The sequence below is a fragment of the Pleurodeles waltl genome, chromosome 6, assembly GCF_031143425.1.
Source record: "Pleurodeles waltl isolate 20211129_DDA chromosome 6, aPleWal1.hap1.20221129, whole genome shotgun sequence".
Classification (NCBI taxonomy): Eukaryota; Metazoa; Chordata; class Amphibia; order Caudata; family Salamandridae; genus Pleurodeles; species Pleurodeles waltl.
The window spans coordinates 1,152,319,810-1,152,343,521 of record NC_090445.1 but is presented as its reverse complement, the minus strand read 5'-3'; the positions used below and the strand labels follow the sequence as shown (position 1 = coordinate 1,152,343,521).

General features: G+C 44.1%; 1 protein-coding gene across 1 annotated transcript in view; it reads left to right on the top strand.

Moving 5' to 3' along the window:
- The window catches only part of ADAMTS14 (ADAM metallopeptidase with thrombospondin type 1 motif 14), a 654,816-nt gene that overhangs the window by 389,534 nt on the left and 241,570 nt on the right, over positions 1-23,712 (top strand). The window contains exons 8-10 of the mRNA XM_069240367.1: positions 7,762-7,905; positions 13,452-13,584; positions 14,972-15,085. Coding sequence (XP_069096468.1) covers positions 7,762-7,905; positions 13,452-13,584; positions 14,972-15,085 — 391 coding nt within the window. The remainder of the gene's footprint in view (positions 1-7,761; positions 7,906-13,451; positions 13,585-14,971; positions 15,086-23,712) is intronic.

Here is a 23,712-nt window from a genome sequence, read left to right as displayed (position 1 = left end):
ACCAACACCACAGATGGCATACACATTACCATCACCCACAGGGATCAGAATCGAGCACTTACACCCCTCCTGGGACCCACTAAGCCCTGTCTGACATAGAAAGCCACCTAGCTAGGTTACAAGATTTTGCTATACACCCATTTACCTTGAGCTGGACCATGCCGCAATTTCTGATCCGGCATTAAGGGGCACCCACTAACTGAAACCCACCACCAGGATCCCATGCCAGCCAACCAAAATGGTTGTCACACTCACTGTACTCACTGCCTTGTGGCTGCTGTGCTGTCCTCAAGAGCCCATCCAGCTCTGGGTAGGCCACTGCCAGTATGCGAGCCATCAGTGGGGTCAGGTTCTGACGGGCACCCCGTCCTCGTTGGGAGGCCGTCCCCAGCTGGGCCTCCGTGGTCTTTGTGCCCAGTGTCTCAGGTCCTCCCACCTATTCCTGCAGTGGGTGCTCTGCCTCTATTGACCCCCAGGGTCTGCACCTCCTTGGCGATGGCACGCCACAATCCCTTCTTCTGATGGGCTCTGACCTGCAGAGTTAATACAGACAGGAGGACACCATTAACCTTACAATCCAGACTGTCACACATTTGACTCACAAATACCATTTCCATCTCCATTGGCACACCCATCACTCAGAGCACTGCATGTACACTACCACCAGACATACCCACCACCCAAATGACATGCTGCCAGCACACACATCTCTCTGCAACCTTGCATTGTCCCCTTGGTGTACTCACCTGTTGGTCTGGAGGTCCATACAGCTGTCCACACAGGGGTAGAAACCCATCCACCAGGCACTCTAACTCCTCCAAAGTAAAGGCAGTGGCCTTTTCCCCTGTCACACGGGCCATGGCAGGATCCAGCCACAGGTCACAGCAGCACACACAGTGTAGGTGTTGTCCTGTGGAAAGTCAGGAATCAAGTGAGGTTGTAGACAGAAAATGGCTGTCACATCCGCGGCGGTGTACACCGTCACCCCCGCCGGTCATCCCCAGTGGGCACTGTACTCCATAGTGACCCATTTTAGCCAATGAGGAATAGCACAGCGGAGCAAGATCGCCTTCCGCCATGACACCCAATGCCGGGGGAGTTACATCACTCCCACCTGTCCATACTTACAGGACAGAAGCTCGCCATTTTGTGGTTGTGGACAACATTCAGAATTTGGAAACTGCGTCATTGCTGTAAATTTCACATACATCGCCATTCACATTGTTCGGTTACACTGAGGTGGTGGTTCCATTGTTCAGTTTGTGACACCCTCTCACTCGTGTCCCTTAGATACCTACCACTGCGGAGAAATAGGAGGAGGAGACAAGACCCCGTGTACAGACCCCTTGTGGACTTGGCTACACTGGAGGACAGGCACATAATACTGACCTATAGACTGGACAGGGCCACAGAGCTGTGTACTCAATTGGAGCCTGATCTGATATCAGCTATCTGTCATCCCACTGGGATCCCCCCTCTTGTGCAAGTTCTATCAGTGCTCCATTTCCTGGCAACTGGTTCTTTCCAAGTGACAGTGGGCTTGGCAGCAGGAATGTCACAGCCAATGTTCTCAATAGGGCAGGCAAGGGTTTTGTCTGCCTTGCTCAAACACTTAGCTTTCCCCCAAGTGGAAGATTTGGCCACTGTAAAGGCTGGATTCTATGCAATGGGACATATTCCTAATATTATTGAGGCGATTGATGGAACACATATTGCATTTGTCTCCCCGAGGCACAATGAACATGTGTTCAGGGATCAAAAGAGTTTCCACTCACTCAATGTGCAAATGGTGTGCCTGGCAGACCAGTACATCTCCCACATCACTACCAAGTATTCCTGGGTCGGTGCATGACGCCTTCATTCTGAGGAATAGCAGCATCCCAAATGTGATGGCACAACTATAAAGGCACAGGGTGTGGCTTATAAGTGAGCCTGAGTCCCCACCCAATGTATGTCAGTGTATGCCTTCAGGAGTCATCCCCCATACCATTGTCTAAGGCTAATGCTTGTCCCTCAGTTCTTGCAGGTGACTCTGGCTTCCCAAACCTGTTGTGGCTCCTGACCCCTTTCAGGACAGGGGCTGGGAATTGGGTGGATAATAAAACGAACCTTCAGCCTCCTCAAGGCCAGGTTCAGATGCCTCCATCTGACAGATGGATCCCTGTGCTACTCCCCCGAGAAGGTCTGCCAGATAGTTCTAGTATGCTGTATGTTGCACAAGCTGGCCCTCAGACAACATGTCCCTTATCTGCAGGAGGAGGAGATTGGAAATGCCCCTGTGGCAGCTCAACTGACTGTCACATATGCCTTCTCCTTTTGCACATGTTGGTGTTATTACAACTGTGTACTGATGTGATGACTACAGACAGCTACACATCATTATTTGTATGTTATCACAAAGTTCAGGTCAATTGCACAAAATGTAACTGTTAACATAATTGCACATTTCCATCACATAAAGCACTATCACTCAAGTTGTGTTCAAAGGTGTTTATTGTAGTGAAATTTGTAGAAGGGATAGTGCAATGGAATGGGCTGATGGTAGAGGTAAGTCCAGGGTAGTGGTCCAGTCTGTTTGTAGCACAGGTCCAGTGTCCAAGGGGCCCTATGCAGGGGAGCAATGGCAGTTCAAAGGGAACAAGGTGACAGAGTGGAACACAAAGGGGACATTCAGGAGGGTCTGATTTCATGGCAGTGGTCTTGGCAAGTGCCTTTAGCATCTGATGGAATTGCAGGGAATGTTTGCGGGTGGTTCCCATTCTGCAGGGGGAGGGGTGCTGGTGGCCTGTGAGTCCTGTGGCAGGGCCTCCTGTCCACTAGCTGCAGCAGATGTGGTGGATTGTTCAGTTGACTGGCTAGTGGAAGGGGCCCACTGGTGTGCTGTATATTCCATCATGATGCTGGCCATATCAGCCAGCACCCCTGCTATGGAGACCATGATGGTGTTCAGCGCCTGCAAATCTTTTCTGATCTCCTGATGGTGTACCTCCTTCAGCCGCTGGTCCTCCTGCATGATGCTAAGAATGTGGCCCATCTTGTCCTGGGATTGTTGGTATGTCCCCAGGACATTGATGAGTGCCTCCTGGGCAGTCGGTTCCCTGGGCCTGACCTCCCCCTGGCGCACAGCTGTCCCCTGAGTGTCCCTGTCCCCCTGTGCTTGTGTCCCCTGAATGGTGTGCCTACTGCCACTGACCCCAGGACCCTGAATGTCTTGGCTGTGAGTCTGGACTGGGGTCCCTGTACAGGTGGGCACACTGCTGATTGATGTGTCCTGGGGACGGAGGTGTGGGGCTTTAGGTGGGTGCTGTGGTGTTGGATACTCAGGGGGGAGGCTCTGTGGTGACTGGAAGTGGGCTGGGGTGGCCAACTTGACCAGTGGTCCCTGATGGGACAGGAAGTGCATCCAGATCCAGAAGTCCTGAGTTACTGTCATCACTGGGGACACCTTCTGTTAGGTCACTGGATAGTCGTGGCACCTCCTCGCCGCTGAGATTGGCTGCGGCACCTGTGGGGATGTAAGTGATGTCTTATGCTTCATGTCTGTGACAAATTCTACATCCCTAGCTTCCCCTATATCGTTGCTGTTGCCCTGCCACCTTTGTTTGTGTAGGCAATGTATAGTGGGATTGTTAGTTCTCCATGCTGTGCATGCATTGGTGGGGGGTGTACATGCAATGCTGGGAGGGCTGTACATGCATTGGTATGGCATGCAGGGCTTGGCATTGGGGTTAGTGTGGGATGGAGTGGAGTGATGGGAGTCAGGGTGACGGGGTGAGATGGCATACAGGTATGGGGTGGGTGATAGGTAGTAAAAATTGACTCACTAGTGTCCAGTCCTCTGGCAACTCCTGTGAGTCCCTCAGGATGCAGTATTGCCATGACTTGCTCCTCCCATGCTGTCAGCTGTGGGAGAAGAGGTGGGGGTCCGGTCCTCTGGATAGCGAGCTGGTGCCTTGCTGCCATGGAACGTACCTTCCCCCGTAGGTCATTCCACCTCTTCCTGATGTTGTCCCTTGTTCTTGGATGCTGTCCCACAGCATTCACCCTGTCCACGATTCTCCTCATAGCTCAATTTTTCTCGCAGTGGTGATTTTCTGTACCTGTGTTCCAAACAGCTGTGGCTCTACCCTGACTATTTCCTCCACCATGACCTGCAACCCCTCATCAGTGAAACGGGGGTTGGCTTTGTGGAACATGGGTGTTGTGTGGTGTGTGTTGTGCAATGGGTGTTGTTTGATGTGGTGGTGTGTGGGGTGCGTGACGGATGGTTGGGTGTTAGTGGTGTGTGTAGTTGTTGCTGTGATTTGAGTGGCTATCTCTTGGCTGTTTTTCGTGTTCGTAAAGGGTTGTGGGTAATGTGGGTTTGTGTTTTATAGTGCTGTGGTTGGGTGGGTGTGGTGTGTGTATCAGTGCCAGGTGTGTGTTTTTAGGTACTGGCCAATGTTGTGTTGTTTTGCATTTGTGTGGCCTTTCTGACCGCGCCTGTGTGTACCGCCAATGGTTTACCACCATTGTTCGTCCGCCGTGGTGATTCGTGGGTCATAATGTGGTGGGTGTTGTTTTGTTGGCGTGACGGTATGGGTGTTCCTACCGACACTTTACCACTTCAATTGAATATTCTTTATTTCGGCTAAAAGCCATAAAAGCATCCGTATAAGAATAATATAATATATTCACACAATGGTCATTAAAAATCAGGTAGAAAAAAGTGCCATACAGTACACTATAATACAATATCCCTGACACACTCTAAAAAGTTAGACTAATATAAACATATATACATTGAATAAAAACTCAATAAAACACTCAATAGAATTACGCAGTTTTAGCCTTTCTGCTTAGGTCCCTTAAGTTAATCTGCATTTGACCAGGAATTCTCTTGATCTTACCACCCATGCACGACTGCAAAGACTACCTTATCACTTGTGTCACTTGTCAATATGCGAAGAGATGCCTTATAATTTCTTATCCCAAGAGATCTACATAGAGGGATAATCCACTTTTTCCTAGGGACGATGTATCTAGGGCAAAAAAATACAAAATGTGCAAGGGTCTCAGGTTGCATGGGGCAAAAATGACAGAAACTCAAAGGCTTTTAATGTAAGGAGGTTTTACATTGTCCATATAGGTTTCAAACTTTGGGGGACATTTGTGATCTAGAAACTGTATTGTCCTACTGCCTTGCCCCTGTTTGGACCAAATCTGCATCAGAACCATCTCCCAACAGCATCGCTTTATACGTGGTTTCACCTCCTTGGTTAAGCTGCAGGGATCTCTCCATATCTCCTCCATTTTAGTACTTTGGCACATATCTCTAACGCATTTAAACCAAGGAATTGACATTGCCCCTCGAGAGTTAGTAACTCTGTAGCAGCTACTTGGAAGGATACCAAATGGTCAGATGACCAGAGGCGCACCCAATACAAAAGTGGTTTCAAAGCGATTTCGTTATGGCTCTCATTAAGCGCTAGATCAAATCTAAGGGGCTTAAGAGGTGTGCTCATTTGCAAGTGCAACAAATTACGTATGAATCGGTTTTCAACCAATGTCAGACTCCTGGAGTTACAGTGGCCCCAAAGCTCGGCACCATAGTTTGAGGCTGCCACTGCCGCAGCCTTATATACAGTGATAGCCGGTGATATTTCCCCCTTATGTTTGGACTGGCGGATATGTGTTTGTAGAAGTATTCTGTCGGTTCAGTGTGTGTGTGTGTCATAATATGGCGACCGGATGTTTGCCACTGCGACGGTATGTTGGCAGCCGTCACCGCGGTGGTAAGTGGCATTTACTGCCAATGTCATAATGAAACCCTAATTTTTACAAGGTATCAGTAGCTAGTACAACATATTCTAGCAAGCAGTTCTCATGGGAAAGAATTTCAGCTTCTAGTATTTGGTCAACGCAATGGAAAATTACAATTTAATGCACTAAGCAGCCATTTTATGATTTCTCTAAGCGATACAACTTGACATGAGGCCGTGCAACTAGGCCCAAGACCTTGCTAAATTAAGGCCTATGATCAACAAAGCAAATACATAATACATGACCATTATTATGGCATTCTACTACAATAATCCAAACATGAGCTCGACATTTTACATTAATAAGCTGTTAATAAATACACTTTGTGATTATTGGTGGTCACTCAATTAGGCACATTTTCAAACTTGTGTATTATTTCTGTATATTAACTCATTTTCAAAGCAGATTTAACATTCAGAATACATGAATATTCATTAGTAAAATTTCAGAGTTAACAAGGGTCACTTTTATTTTAGTGTACGGGTCTATTTTTAGCCCCAGTCCGACCTGCTGTACCCCCTTTCTTTTTGCGTATTTATGATAGACTGTCCTCAATGTGCCTTTAAACAGGCATCAGCCACTTCATCTACCAAGAGGAAAAAGTGCTCTTATCACCACTAGTGTTGTAGTGGTGCATTTTGGTGACAGTGACTGTACACCTATAATCACTGTGGGCCATGCAGCCACAAAACTTTTCATTAACAGGAGAATTACAAATATTATTTCCCTCTTGCTCTCTTTTTATATAGGAGTCTTTTATGCAGGAGGTTTACTTAACGCAGTTGTCATACTTTACACTGGAGTCTACTTTTATACAAGTGTCTCATTTCAACTCGTTGTATCTCTACAAAGAAATGTTTCTTTGTATAGGTGTCTTTCTCAGTGCGGTCGTGTTTGTCCTTCTCCATCTGAAGAATTCTCACATCAAGCTTTCTTCTTTCTAGCATTTAATGTGGGGACAAACTGTTTCATACGCATCTAGAAATGAGTTCTATTTGATGACAACAATAACCGATGACGGCAGGTTAAAGACACAATATGGGAGGCAACATGATATAGTGGTACCTATCAGCAGCACTGGACACCTAATGACTATTCATTTATTTGTTTTCATGGCATACCAAACCCTAAAAAGCAACAGCGCTTCACAGTTGAAAGAACTGAGAACCAAGAACTGGAATGTACATGTCCAAAAATATTTTCCATGATTCCAGAAAGAGAGCCCAGGAGAGAATTTGCAGTTATTAAGAATGAGTGTCAATAGAAGTAACAGAGACCTTTCTATAGGTTCAAATGTACTTGAAACGCAGCAGACATTTATGGACCACTGTCTGAGTATGCGATCAAACATAGGAATCAGAGTGAGAGTGGGTAATCCAGGGACAGCTACTCTTAGTAGGTCTTGTGATGCTAAAAAGAGGGGCACATTTAGGATCAGTTCAATTACAGTTTAGGTCATACTGTTGAAGTGGGGAGAGAGTATGGTTCAAAAGCATTAAATCAGGGTTAGCTCGATCTGCTTTATTCTTCCTTCAATATTCTAGAATTGCAATGGGAAACAAATGCATTTTTAATGTATTGTTCCAATAATAACGAAAAGGGGCATTGTAATTTGGGTCCGAAATATTCAAGGCCAGGGAGAATGGAATGTTTTGTCCAAGGTAAGTATTTGTTTTGGCTATAAAGTATCACCTATGCTTTTTCAGAGGCACCATATGCCATAATCGCCCAATACTCTGTACCTATTATAAGGACAGCTAATCTTTTTGAATGCCCTTCGTTAATACCCTGTAAGGCTGCTCGGGCCCCAGATGATTTAACATATCTACCATTGAACGCCTACTCTGTGATTGTTAGTGCCATGGTACATGATGCACTATACCTTGATCTCAATCTGATTGGTCGATATGGTTTTCTCAGCCCATTTTTGGGAACCCAACTCACTGACTCTTTTAACAGGTTAGGTATGGAACACGATGGCCAGGGCAACCGGTGTGCTGATGAGACCAGCATGGGCAGCATAATGGCTCCTTTGGTGCAAGCTGCGTTCCACCGCTACCACTGGTCCAGATGCAGCAAGCAGGAGCTGAACCGATTCATACAGTATGTCAGTCTCCATTAATTATCTCTAAAAGGATATCTGTGCAATTGCTGTTTCTTTTCTCATCAAATTTTGCTGTAGTGAATATATTGGACAGAGCTGTATTTCTGTGTTTCTCACCTGCATGGCTTGCATGGACACCTATGTGTTTTTATTAACTGATATTCGCCTGATATTTGGCTAATCAAAAGAGGGTAACAAAGGACAACTCGACAAAGACGGACTTTACCAGGAGAACTCCAAGGTGTTCCCCTGGTAAGCCCCTCAAAATGACTGAAAAGGGAAGTATGTATTATTAATGCCAACATAAGTCTTCTTTAGTCTTTTTAAGGACAAGCTGCCTATTTGTACATCTTGGAGTTGCTGAATAAGTTAGCTGTCTCAACAAATAAAGAAGTGATATGTAGGCATACTTACAAGCCCCATGCACCACTCGAGCATCACTTCTTTTGACGCTCCGGCAGCGCAGAGTGCGGACCAATATTTAATAAGCCACGCAAAGCCACTTTGTGTGGCTTTTTGTGGCCTTGTAGATAAGGACTAAAGCAACGCAGCACATGTCCCTGTGTTGCCTTACTCTGCATCAGGCATCATTCCATGGCTGTTGCAGTGAGTTTTGACGTATTCCCAGATTTACAGGGCTCTGTAAACCTGGAAATGTCTCAAAGCACATAAGGAGGAGAAATTTCCCCATTTCTCCTCGTTGTTTCCTCTTTCCATGTTTGCTGCATACCGCAGCACACATTGAAAGAGGAAAATGCCTCCATGGATTGTTTTTGTGAAGGAAAGTGTCCCTTCCTGCACAAAAAAGCAATCTTGTATGTAACGCAGTCACCATTGTACTATGGCACAGGGGTGCCTGCATTGGCACTAGGCAGCCAAAAGGGCACCAGCGCAAAGGACAGAAATGAGCCGTATTTTTTAAATACAGTGCATTTCTGCCCTTTCCATGTGGCGCAACGCAGCAAGGTCACTTACTGTGCTGCCCTGCTCCACTTTATTGTAAATATGCCCCTTGGTATTTGATATATGTGCTATTCATCTATAAGCTTGGGTGAAACAGTACTCCGAATTGTTTCACAGTGAAAATGTTTCTCTTTCTTTAAAAATTCACTTGCAGACTGAATTCTGGCTAAGAAAAAAAAAACTGTGCTGCTGACGAAATAGAAAAGCAAACTGACTTCAGTCATTTCATGCACTTTATATGTGTCTTCCTGGCGACCAAAACTTGGCCAAGTTAGCGAGTTGTGTTCAATGCTGAGTGAGATCCATATCCTGTGACAATGCCAAATACAAGTGGAGGTACTTCAATCTTTCATCCGTCAGAGCTTACTAAATCATGTACCCTGTGCATAACAGTAGCACATGTGATTTTACAATAGTGATTTTTACGTAGAAGGGTAGAGCTCAGGTAGAAAGTCAAAGGTAAACAAAAAGTATTATTCAAGGAGCAATTTTACTGTTTTTCAAATTTCTGCTGCTGACAGATTCAATTTTATGAATTTTGGTCCACTGAACTCCCTTGTGTATTATTAGTGACCAACCCTCATTCCCTGGGATATTATGCCTCACCCATCAGCCAAAAGCAGCATGTACTACTATGTTCACACAAGGGCTTGATGTAAAATAAAACCTCTTTTGTGTTGCAAAATCACAGGATGTGCACCCGCAGAAGAGTGTTCTAAAATTTATTAAATGATTTTGCAAGTCGGAAAAGCCTTTCTTGCTCGCAACGTAACTTTGTGATCCTTTCTGAATTGCAAATTTGTGGGCGGATGGGTGATATGAAAGGGGCTGCCCCCTCTTATTCATGATTCATAGTTGTTAGAATTGGGGTCTTTGGTTGGCAGTCAGGTTACCCCCTGTCCAAGCAAGGAACCTCACTCTAGTCAGGGTAAGTCACACACAATCCAAATTATCCTGTGCCCACCCTCTGGTAGCTTGGCACTGAGCAGTCAGGCTTAACTTAGAAGGCAATGTGTAAAGTAATTGTGCAATAAATCATGCAATAACACAGTATAGCACCACAAAAATACACCACACAGTGTTTAGAAAAACATATCATATTTATCTGATACAATGCAGGTCAAAACGATTAAAATGCAATAAGTATATTTTGAGATATCACTGTAAAAGTGATATAAAGTGTCTTTAGTCTTTTAAAAGCAATAAATGTCTCTTTCAAGCACAAAGTACCTGATTTGCGTGCAAAATCTCCGCAAAGAACCACAGAGGAGGAGAATCGTGGAAACAAAGGGGGTGTGCGTCGATTCCTTGGGCTGCACATGATGATGCGTCATTTAGTTTTCATGCAGGGACGACTGTGCATCGATTTTCAATGCTCAGTCATGGATCCTCGTTGGGTTACAGGGTTTTCGGACGCCTTGGGGACGGTGCGTGGATTTCCTGCGCTGACAGGACAAAGTCACAAGGGCTGCGTCGATCCAGTGGGTGTTGCGTGGAAATTTCTACTGGATGGCAGGCGCTGCATCGATTCCTCTCTGGAAGTCGGGCTGCGTCATTCCGGCTCGGCTGTGGGTTGATCCAGTCGGCCATGCATTGAATTTCCAGTCGCTACGCTGGTGCTGCGTCGAGCTTCTCGTTGCGAAGATGGGCTGCGTCGTTCCGGTTCAGCATGCAGTGAATTTTTCACCATGATGCAGGCTGTGCGTCGTTTCTGGCAGGGTGTGCATAGATTTTCACCGCACATGGAGTGCTTCTTGTAGAGATGAAGCCTTTTTTGAGCCTGAGACTTCAGGGAACAGAAGGCAAGCTCTATTCAAGCCCTTGGAGAGCACTTCTCACCACAGCCAGAGAGCAGCAAGGCAGCAGGGCAACAGCAAAGCAGCAGTCCTTCACAGAAAGCAGTCAGGTGAGTCCTTTGGGCAGCCAGGCAGGTCTTCTTGGCAGGATGCAGGTTCTGGTGCAGGTTCTCTTCTCCAGGAAGTGTCTGTGAGGTAGAGTGTCTCCCCCTAGTGTCTAAAGTCTGTGGTTTTGGGTGCTCTTCTTATACCCATTTTGGCCTTTGAAGTAGGCTTACTTCAAAGGAAAGTCTCACTTGTTTGTGAAATCCTGCCTTGCCCAGGCAAGGCCTCAGACACACACCAGGAGGTTGGAGTCTGCATTGTGTGAGGGCAGGCACAGCCCTTTCAGTTGTGAATGACCTCTCCTCCCCTCCCTCCTAGCCCAGATGTCTCATCAGGATATGCAGGCTACCCCCAGCCCCATTTGTGTCACTGTCTAGAGAGAGGTGCAAACAGCCCAACTGTCAAACTAACCCAGACAGATTATCCACAAACAGGCAGAGACACAGAATGGTGTGAGCAACAAAATGCTCACTTTCTAAAAGTGACATTTTCAATCACACAATCTTAAAACCAACTTTACTAAAATATGTATTTTTAAATTGTTAGTTCAGAGATCCCAAACTCCACATGTCTATATGCTCCCAAAGGTAATCTATGCTTTAATCATGTTTAAAGGCAGTCCCAAGGTTAACCTATGAGAGAGATAGGCCTTGCAACAGTGAAAAACGAATTTGGCAGTATTTCACTGTCAGGACATATAATACACATTAGTAAATGTCCTACCTGAACCATACACTGCACCCTGCCCATTGGGCTACCTAGGGCCTACCTTAGAGATGTCTTACATGTTGGAAAAGGGAATGGTTAGGCCTGGTAAGTGGGTACACTTGCCAAGTGGAGTTTTGTTCAGCCTGACAGACACTCTTCATGTTCAGCCCGACAGACACTCTTCATGGGGGGCAAAAGGTGGGGGGGTGTGGCCCTAAAGGACGTGCCACCACTGGAATTGAGTAAATCGCTGCTTCAGACTTGTGGCCCTAATGCTATCCTCCAGCATGGATCCACTTACCTCTTATACACAGATCAGAACTCCAGGGGGTTGGAAGGGAGAGTTATGACTCTGAACATCATTCAAAGAGAAACCAGTTGGCACTTAATTACACCATCTGGTTTCACTTTCATCACTGTGATGTCTACACGCTCTGCAAGCAGCCCATCACAATGATAAAAAAAAAACTTGGGACATGGTGAGAGAGCTTCTCTTATGCCCGACTTTGTTTTTAAAAAAGAAAATCGTTCTGCTACTTGCACTGTCATAGTGTGCAGGAAATAAGAATTTACTTCCACTGCGCTGCCTTTCATGAAGGAATGAAGACATTCAAATCAAATATGTGTGTTGCACAAGCAAAATTCCAGCCGCTTGTAGTCCAACAACAAGCTCTCGGAATTCTTATGTAACGTAATCAACTCCACATACAGCAGCTTTGACCCTCAATTGTATCCCATCAATGTTGTAACTCAACTCTCCATTATGGCGGATGAATAAACTGTCACTTTAAGTCTGCCACCACCAGACATGCTCAAGTCAAACTCCTCAAACAGACATTTAAGGCACTTCACAACTCAGGCCCCACCTACCTTAACATTCACATCTCCTTCCACCAGCCACCCAGACACCTCTGCTCCGCAAGACTCCTACTCGCACACATCCCACAGATACACAGAACCAGATCATGAGAATCGGTGTTCTCTTACATTGCTCCTAGAGCATGGAATGACCTCCCACTCCACATCAGAGCCTCCTTCACTCTTCTTGAATTTCTTAAGAAGCCAAAGACCTGGCTTTTCAATTAACCAACCTACCATAGGCAAGGCTAGACCCACACACCTGCTCAACACCAGCATAACCTTGCTTGTGATAGTATGCTGTACAAATATGTTTAACATAACAATGTAACATAACTTCCATGCTGTATTTCACACCTGGATGTAGTGGCGAAGAAGCTGTCAGGCAGCACACTGATTGTGCTCCATGAGGTGGTGCACAGTCAGTATGCCACCAGAGGGCTAATCAAAGGGACAGGTTGTGTAGCTTCTGTGTGTTTTTGTTTTTACCCTGGCCAATTATTTACAGTGGTGTAGTAACAGAGCCTTGAGCCCTATCTCTAGGAAGAAAAATACCTACCCCAATCCTCTAGCTAGTTAGTAAGATAGCTATAATTGGAGATCCGCGTGCTCCTTATATCCCTGGGCCCCAATATAATTTAAAGTACTGCACCATTGGTATCTACACCCCTGGTTATTTAACAGCTGCTGCACTGGGTGGACCATTTCTGGAGTTTGCGGCACAGCTGTACCTCTCAACCACCTGAGTCGTGACTTAGGGCTACATGCTGTGGTTTTGGAGGGTAATACATTTGAAACCAACATGGATATAAATATTTTAGAGGGTGAGCAGGTTTTCAGGGGTAGTGATCTCATTCATTTATGTGGGTGGCAGTTTGATTAATTGGAGAGTGGAGATGAGTCCAAAGACCATGACATCCTCCAAATGAAGTGAATTGAGAGGTATTGCAGAGCAGTGTGTACAATTCTTTCCTTTGAAGCATTGGGATGGTTGTAGTTTACCTTGAAAGTGAAATTACCTTTTTCTACCCATCTCGCAATACAAAATGTACACTGTTGTATTGTATTGTTCATCTGAGTCTTCTGATCTATCTACAATCCTGTTGTCGCTGCAGTTCTTACGACTGTCTTCTGGATGATCCCTTCAAACATAATTGGCCAAAGCTGCCTGAGCTCCCAGGAATCAACTACTCCATGGATGAGCAGTGTCGCTTTGACTTCGGAGTAGGGTACAAGATGTGCACTGCGGTGAGTATTGCCTGTTTAGACACAGGAGAGTCGAGTTTGTAAAATGATTGATTCAATAGCTTTTTACTGTTTGAATCTGCCTCCAAAAGTGTTTGAGGATCTAAATGTAAGAGTTGAATCATTTTGCGATGTGTAGAGCGCTTTGAGAATTGGCTGATGCAGGGGACCAGTTCTGTTCTGATTTCTCATTAGATGCAATTTGTCATTTTTTGCAACTGGAATCTGAGTTGCCTTCCCAGAAAACGTACACACCTTTCCAAATAACCATTTATTGAACTAAAAATATGTTCATATCACTCTATAGTTTTCTCACTTTCGAGGCGGCTCTTCTAATAAAACCCTGTCAGTCTTTCCACCGTCAGGCATTGCTTCATAAAGCTTTTCCCACACATTTTTAGAGGGGAAATAAAAACCATCTTTTTTGCTCCTGGAAGAGTGGTATATGAACATTTGCGTGTGTAATGCCAGTGTTTATTGGACGGCGAATATGGGCCCGATGTATTAACCTTTCCCGCAACACAGTGCAGGAAGGCAGCTTCCTGCGCTGTGTTTTATGAAAGGGAGACAACAGAAATATGCCATATCTACTAAGATATAACAATGCTCTGCTATCTCATAGGGGTGGCACACTTCCGGCAGCCTAACTCCAATGCAGGCACCCAGGCACCACAATGCAAAGTTGCTTGTGTTACAGGGGGAATTCTTTTTGTGCAGCAAGGGATATCTTCTTGCACAAAAGCAATCCCTTGAGGCATTTTCTTCTTTCTTGTGTGCAAAGAAATAACGAGGAGTAAAAAGACTTTTCTCCTCGTTGCAGCATACTCTGGTAGGCGTAGAGATTTCTCGGAATCCCAAGTTTACAAAACCTTCACATTACATTTCTTTAGGAAGCCACTCAAAGTGGCGCAAATCGCCTCTTGCATGGCTTTGTAAATCTCTATTAGCATTATGTGTTGTCGCTGTAGTAAATCTGTTCCAAAGTGGACATTGGTTCAGAAAGCTAAAAGTATCCATGATGGCGTTAGTGGGGGAACATACGAGCCAAGTTCAATTATGACACACTCATTAACAACCTTTTGGGCATCCTGAAACGTTTATATGTCCAGAATATGCGGTAAATACACTAATTTGTCAAGTTACTCATAGTTGTAAGTTGGAGGGTTTCCATGTAGGCACACAAGCATATACAATAATCCAGAAAGCAGACCAACAGAAGAATGAGAACATAACTACAGCAGAAAAGGGCAAACTATGCAAATATTGGGACTAGTGTCCCATGTCCTCATCACCTTGCCAGAAAAAATAGGTTGTGAATCTGAAATAGAGGAGGACAGAATATATCCACATCATCATGGCACTGATAACTAAATTCATGTGTTTTCCACAGTTTAGGACCTTTGATCCCTGCAAGCAACTTTGGTGCAGTCATCCAGATAACCCGTACTTTTGCAAGACCAAGAAAGGGCCTCCGCTGGATGGGACAGAGTGTGCGCAAGGGAAGGTACGTGCAATTCTGTGCTATGCTTTGCTTTTCCAGGCTTTTGTGGTGTAATATATTATAAGTTCTTATTTTCATCTGCTGGCCCCCAAACACAGATGGCAAAGAAAGAATTATTGATATGTGCATATATTAACTAAAAATACAGTTATAGGTTGTGTGCCATTGCAAATGTATGTGGCCCAAAACAATTGGAGTGAAGTGTTGTAATTAGTAGGGCTGTGAACAATGTACATTGTTTGTTTTGCATAATTACGTGAGATATTGGTAATATTAAGTGAAAGTACGTTATCTGTAAACCTTTAGCTCTGATTTCAAACGCAAAATACACCTCTGCATCCATATTGGTCTCAGGGACTCGTTTTGCAGCTAAAAACCTCACATGAACGAATACCAGAAGCTTGCGTGATGTCCTTTTTAGGTTGAGCGTGCAAGCACTCTGATGAGTTGTGATCTATCTGTGGGCTTTTAAACCACACCCACCACACGTCCATCACTATCACTCATTCATGGGCTTGCCTTTCAACGATTCTTTGTCATCATTGGTACGTTTGTCCCTCCTTGGGGCAGTTTTGTTACCGCCTTGGACACCAACTCTGTTACATGGATAATTGCACAATGTCGATATGTTTGACTGCAAGTGAACTTCTTTTTCCTTTTGTGTCTCTTCTTCGCGCTCATGGTCACGGCGGCCGTGGCGCTTTGAATTAGCTTGTTTGTGTCTGTCTCCTTTCCTCTTTCTCCCAGTACAGCTTGGTTTCTCTGACTCTCACTGTCACACATCATGACAGAGTTAGTTGTTAATATATTATCACATGTATAAAATGTTAACGTATTGCAAGCAAGCTAAACCATTTTAGGAGGCCTTGAGGGCATCTTCCTATTGATTATAGACAAAATCTGATACTCAATAGGGCCTCTCAATATATCACAATAAGCATATGCAGTAAAAAAACATGAGTAAAAGGGAGACAAGAATTTTAAGCCAGATCAAAAAGAGGGCTTGACTATCCTAAAAGGAAAGTCTAAAAACGTTATTCTTTTTTATTTATTTTAAGTAAATCTAGTAGGCAACATTAAAACTTATGCAAGGAAAGTACAAACTTCCAGCGGGCTTTGTGCGGGACGTTTAAGTGGGTCAACCGTACGTGAAACGTTACCAAAAATGGTTGTTCTTAGTTATGTTTTACAGCCAAAATTATGTTTGTATTGTCTGGATATTTAGCTGTTCCTTTAAATAGCATGTTGTGCCAAGTATAGCTGCAAAATGCGTTTTGGTTTTCAAACGTGCGAGGTGGCAGGGAATGTTGTGGTGTCCCTTTTTGTCACACACTTTCACTCCAAAAGCATTCACTTGCCGGTACCTCGGTGGATATTTGCCCCCCACAGTTTGAAGAGCACTGCTCTGTAGCTATGAGCATTTGTTGACCCTGTATACCTATATACTGTATATTCAAGATTATTTATGGATCAATAGAAGTACTTATAGAGCAAATAGTAGAGAATTTCTCTAGGCACCGAGTCATTATGGGGCATATTTATACTCTGTTTGCGCCGGATTTGCGTCGTTTTTTTTTACGCAAATCCGACGCAAAACTAACTCCTTATTTATACTTTGGCGTTAGACCCATCTAGCGCCAAAGATCTTGGAGTTTGCGTCATTTTTTGCATGGACACCTTCCTTGCGTTAATGATATGCAAGGTAGGCGTTCCCGTCTAAAAAATAACTCCGAGGCATGTGCGCCGTATTTACACTCCCGGGCAAAAATGACGCCCGGGAGTGGGCAGGTAAAAAAAAATGACGTCCAGCCGCTTTAGCGTCATTTTTTAACGCCTGGTTAGGGCAGGCGTTAAGGGACCTGTGGGCTCGGAAGGAGCCCAGAGGTGCCCTCCCATGCCCCCAGGGACACCCCCTGCCACCATTGCCCACCCCAGGAGGACGCCCAAGGATGGAGGGACCCATCCCAGGGAACTTAAGGTACGTTCAGGTAAGTATTTTTTTTTTTTTTTTTTGGGTGGCATAGGGGGGCCTGATTTGTGCCCCCCTACATGCCACTAAGCCCAATGACCATGCCCAGGGGACATAAGTCCCCTGGGCATGGCCATTGGGCAAGGGGGCATGACTCCTGTCTTTGCTAAGACAGGAGTCATTTCAATGGGGGTTGGGAGTAAAAAAAAATGGCGCTAATCGGGTTGAGGCGAAAATTTTGCCTCAGCCTGACTTGCCCCATTTTTTGGCGCCCAAGCTCCATTTTCCCCTACGCCGGCGCTGCCTGGTGTAAGTCATTTTTTTTACGCACACCAGGCAGCTCCGCCGGCTAACGTCATTCCATAAATAAGGCGCCCGCAATGGTGCTTTGGAATGGCGTTAGCCGGCGTTAAATTTTTTGACACACAACTGCTGGTCTCTCTCTGCTGGTCTGTGGGCATGTGTGTCAGTGTGTGTGTTTGCCTCTCACATGTGCCCCTCTGACAGCTTGCACCATTCTTCTTCTCTCTTTTTGCACCCAAAGCTGAGGTGCATTGCACCAGAGCAGAATGCGGGCGACGGCCGTACTAAAGGAAGTGTGTCGATATTCCACACACATTACTTCACCTACCATTAGCATGTATCATTTAGTTCACCTGGCCATTAGTTCCACCTGACCCCACTCCATTACTTCAACATAACCTTTACTTCCCCACCATTACTTCAGCACACTATTACTTTTATGTGGCCTTTACTTCCCTGTACTTCTGCGTTGTTTGGTGAGCGAGATTTAAAAGGGAACTTTCAGTTAATTCCAACTTTATTTCAGCAGGGCTTTACTATAATAACTCCACTTTCCCCGGTAAACACAAACACCCAGGAAAATATAAGGACCCAATCCCTAAACCACATTAATTTTGGGGTGACTTGGGAGTTGCTCTGCCCACCACACATTCTGATGCTAAGAAATAATTGCAAAACCCAGAAAAAGGAGAAAGGGGGTGGCCCAGCCCAACCACAGTGAAGCAATAACACACATAGCAGGGGAGCATCCAAGCACTTTGTACACTAATGTCCTACTCCTCCCCCTGCAAGCTAGCAAGGTCTAATGGAGCACATAGTACTTCCACAAACAAATATCAAATGTCCACTAGAAAGGCAATTATTTGCCTGCCATGGAGAGCGAGAGATTGATATTCTGCTCTGACCCCCTCCAGGCAACAGGCAGCAGGCAACAGACAATGTGCAGGGTTCCAGGGCAGGTCCCAGTGTTAATATGAAAATATGCAATGTATCTCGTGTGTACCTTCTGGCCTTTCAGATGTTGAAGGAGTGTCCCAGCCAAGCCTCCTACTGGTGTTACTGGCGCAAGATGGGCCTGCCCTTGGCCCAGGCTTTGCCTGGGCATTGCCTGTGGACATCCAGCACAGCAGGAGAGCACGCAGTGCTTTATAGGCTGTGAGGGGTATAGCCACCCCTTTCCCATCGAAAAATCATTGGTGCCTCCTGCTGCTTGGTTGCCTGGGACTCGAAGTACCCTCTCCAAAGTCTGCTGATGATAGATGAGAGGTGTAAGAGCAGGATGATGAAGAAGACGTTTTACCACCTCCAAAGCATTTCTCTGACTTTTGAAAATATTTCTCCATCCCTTCAGGAGAAAAGAAAGTTCTTCCCAAAAGTTGTCCAATGCAAGAAGCCTTAAAGAGTTATAGTAAAGAAGTATTCACATGGCATAGCCGCTGTTTGGAAACATCTGAAAACCATACATAAAAGGACATATCACAAGATGATAGGAGAGAGAGAGAAGGTGGTGTGTCATCATCAGCAACTGGACCAAAGTGGGACACTTACATCTTTACCAGATGTTTGCTATCCCACTGCTCTACCAAAACTGGAAGACATGGTCACTCATTGTAGTAAATGCCATATGTCAGTAACACTAAAAATGTCATCGGTTGGCCATTTTATGGACTCTCTCAACAAGCATAATTGTTCAATTGTTCACATCACCGTTCCATCTTCTAGTCCTCTTTAAACACAAGTAGATATCTGAAAAGCAAATATACAATACATTTAACTTTATATTACATACTATTAGATTACATACTATAAGCAAGTGAGTAGCTACATAAGAGGTTATGTCAGTGTGTAAGAGGCTGTGTAAGTGTCTGAGGATGGGTGTATAAATGGGTATATGAGTGGCTGTGCAGGTGGATGACTGGGTGTGTGAGTCTTTAAGTGAATATATGAGTGAGTGTATCAGAGCCTCTATGGGTGTGTCACTGGCTGTGTTAGCTGGTGTTTGGGTGTGTGTGCTAGGGACTCTGTTAGTGGATACATAAGTGCTGTGTGGGTGTATGAGTGGATGTGTAAGTGCCTCTGTTGCTATCTGACTGGGTGTGTGAGTGGCTGTATGGTTTTGTAAATAGGTATGTGGGTGGGGTATCGGGTGAATACATGGGTGTATGGGTTTGTATGGGTTTGTATGCACGTGTGTAACTGACTGTCTGAGTGCTCGGTACATAAATGGCTGTGTAGTTGTGTGAGTGGGCGTGACAATGCCTGCATAGGTGTGTGAATGAGTATGTAAGTGGATGGACAGGTGATAAATGGGTGTGCAATGGTTTTATGGGTGTGTGACTAAGTGTGTCAGTGGCTGTCTGTGTATGACTGGTGGGTATGTAAGTGCTTTCATAGGGGTGTAACTGGGTGTGTAAGTGCCTGTCTGACTATCTGAGTGGGTACAAATTATACTATTAAACTGCATACTATAAAAAGCACCCACATCTAATTTCAAACACATTCATACATACTGGCTTAGTAAAATAACTATATTTTCAGTATACTAATTGCTCTTCCTCCTTTGCTTTTCACTATATTTTTACTTAATATTCTCATCTAACTTCCCTTCTATTTTGCCTTCAACGGAGTGTCTGCATGCTACACATTTTCTTTCAGCTTATTTACACATAGTTTATTAAATATACTTTTTATAGTAAAACCTAATTAACATGCACGTAAAATGTATTTGCTGTTGTCCTACTTTTATTTTCATATCTCTTAACATCTGCTTTCCACTGCAAATTTCAAGTCAGAAATATGGCAATCCTCCTCCACTCTCAGTAGAAAAGTACCAATAATGGCCACCCTTCATAATGACATAATCATCATCAAAAAGTTTATTTCGGATTCAGAAAATCCTTAAAATTCACATATAGTACATTAACATAGTTCATTAAAACACAATAGAATATTAAAATATCAATAGAATAAAGAACATCAAATAGTTACATCGTCAATGCCTTTGCAATTTGTGCAATCAAAAGATTACTTCATTAAATTAATGCTATTTCATAAAACTTGTATGAGCAGTTTGTAACAAAGCAATGAAACACATTTTCATAAGACAGAGTTGAAAAAAGTTCCTTCACCAACAAACCAGAGCATTTTAATACAGATAACAATTGTACACAAACATCTGGCAGAAACAGCCCATCATCATCATTTGATGAAGTGAATAAAACAGTCTATGATGTGAGGCTGTCAAAACACACCCAAGAAAGAATGGCATTAACAGGGACCTCGGTTTCCCTAATGTAGACATTACTTGGGTTGGCCAGAGAGGGTTAAGGATGCATCAGTTACTATCTTTGGTTGAAAGCATTGTGAATTGCCAACATCCAGACCTGATGATTGTGCACTGTGGTGGCAATGACCTGGGCACAATTACTGAAATAGGACTGGAAATCCTAATGAAGGATACCTTTGGTAAATTACTGTCACTTTTCCCACACACAGCCTTGGTGTTCTTCAACATTTGCCAAGATCGAAATGTCAGTTTTCAACTGAATTTTGTCCACACATAGACAAATCCAGGAAACATGTCAATAAAGCTGCGTCTGCATTTTTCCAAGACCACAACATGGGCTCTGTATCATGATAACTTAAACTTTGATATGGAAGAAATATATCGAAAAGATGAAGGCCATTTGACAGACTCAGGCAACAGTGTGTTCCTCAACAACTTAAAAGATTGCATCCTGTTCTAAGTGTAATTATCATCTTCATACCATAAACACAAAGGCTCTTTTCAGAGCCAACCCTTTTCCAAAACACTGACACTTCTTGTTTTCAAATCCTTTTTTAAATTTTCAAATCTGCCAGGGATCCCCTGCCAAATAAAGTATCTGCCTGTTATACTGCAGGAGGATCCGTGACAGATCCACAAATCTGTTCCAAACCAAAAGCAGATACTCAATACAAAACAACAACACTATTAATACACACAAATCCCATTGCAATTTATATAACAATATCACTGCCTATGTGTGGCTGTGTGAGTAGCTCTGTAAGTGACTGTGTGTGTGTGTAGCTGTCTAGTGCCAGTATGGGTATGCAAGTGGTTTGCTTTATCTGTGAGTGGTATTTAAGTAGCCGTATCGGTGTGTCAGTGGCTGTATGGATATGTGACTAGGTGTGTGAGTGGCTGCATGGGTGTGTGAGTGGGTGTGTTGGTGGATTTCTGGGTCTGTGAGTGGGAGTGATTGTGTTGCGTGTGTAAGTGGGGGTGTGAATGTGTTGTAGATGGGTGTATCAATGGGTGTGTAAGTGGCTGTTTGGGTCTCTGAGTGGTGGTCAGTGGCTGTATGAGTGTGTGAGTTGGCGTGGCAGTGATTTAGCTGTATGGGTGTGTGTATATGTGTGTGTCTAAGTAGCTATGTGGTATCTGTATTGGTTTGTAAGTGTATGGGTGTCTACAAGGTTTTGTGAGTGTGTGTGTAAGTACCTGTGTGGGTTTGTGAGTGGGTACGGGAGTTGTTCTCTCGGTCTCTGAGTGGATGTATCAGTGACTATGGGTGTGTGAGTGGCTGTATGGGTCTGTGAAAGGGTATGGTAGTGGTTTTGTGGGTCTGTGAGTGGGTGTGTGAATGAGTGTGTGTGGGCGTATAAGTGTGTGAATGGGTGTGTAAGTGGCTGTGTGGATCTGTGAGTGGGTATGGTATTGGCTTTAAGGGTCTGTGAGTGAGGTGTGTGAGGGTGTGAGTGGCTGTGTGGGTCTGTGAGTGAATGCTGTAGTGGTTGTGTGGGTCAGTGAGTGGGTATGTGAGTGTTTGAATGGGTGTGTAAGTGGCTGTGTGAGTGGCTGTGTGAGTGGCTGTATGGATATGTGAGTGGGTGTTTGAGTGGTTGTGTAGGTGAATGAAGGAGTGTGTCTGTGTGTGGGTTTAATTTTTTTTAATGTGCTTTAGATCTGCAGATCAATCCCGGATTCACTCAGGGGGCCGCAATGAGCACAGCGGAGAACTTGCAGACCCTCAGTTGCCCCCCAAAAGGCATGTTTGAGCAATTTCTTGCCAATGGCGGGTCCCTCGCAGACCCCTCCATCAGTCCTTTGGGGTCAGGATACCTCTCTCCTGGACCCTTATGTTATACTTATTTTTATTTTCCCACCTTGGGAAACGTGTTGCAATTCACAAAATGGGGGCTGCGACTTTTCTCTCAGGTTGCTGCCAGTCAAATCACAAGATTTCTGCTGGTGTGTGGATACGCAGATCCACACTCGTGTCTAAAATCCCTATAGGAAATTGCATGGGGAAAGCACATTTTGGAAACCCCCCTTTTTCTTAGCCCTTGATTGATGAATTACCCCAAAACATTTGTGAAGAATTGTCATACAATGTGAAAGTTATTAGCAATACATAAAATGCTTTCCTCTGCATTCTAGGTCCTAACTAGTTACCATTGTTTTTCAGTGAAATAAATATATATATATATATATATATATATATATATATATATATATATATATATATATATATATATATATATATATATATATTCCACTGAAAAAAAATGGTTGAAATGGATTTATATGTGAGTAAGGGAGTAAGATTTTAACTACATTAAATATACCTTATTAATTGTTCTAAAAAATAAATGTTAAAGTGCTATATAATTGGTATGGTAATGAGATGCTACTTTACACTAAAAATCCCTAGAAAATCACTAATAAGCCAAAAAGTAAAGTCACGTTATAGTTGCGGATGGTAAAAACATATACATTTATGTTAATGACCTCAGATACCACATCACTTATGACATATTCAATGATATCATTGTTGACATGATTGATGACATGGCGATGTTCTGACACATGTCTCAATGATTGTCCTGAGGAGGTCAGCTATGTGTAAAAGCTTTGCTACAGAGCAAAGTTTGTACTTAGTAGGTGCTTTCTCTCCTAATGGGCCTTGAGGGTTTGGATGTGGACTCTGCATTAAAAGTTGAGGATAGTAATTGTAGGAATTGGGGTCTCTAGTTGGCAGTGGTTTGTACCCTGTCCAAGTAGGGACCGTCATTCTAGTCAGGGTAAGAGAGCCACACAGCTAAGATATCCCCTGCTCACCCCATTGGTAGCTTAGCACAAGCAGTCAGGCTGATCTCAGAGGCAATGTGTGAAGTATTTGTACACACACAAAGTACCACAGTGAAAACTCCACAAAGGTACTCCACACCAGTGTGGAAAAGTAGCCAATATTTATCAGAGTCAAACAAGACCAATCCGACAAAAATCCAACATATACAAATAAGAACATTACTTTTTAAAGGTCTCAATGAGTCTTAATCAGATGTGGGACGCGTGGGAGATGAGGTGCCAAAA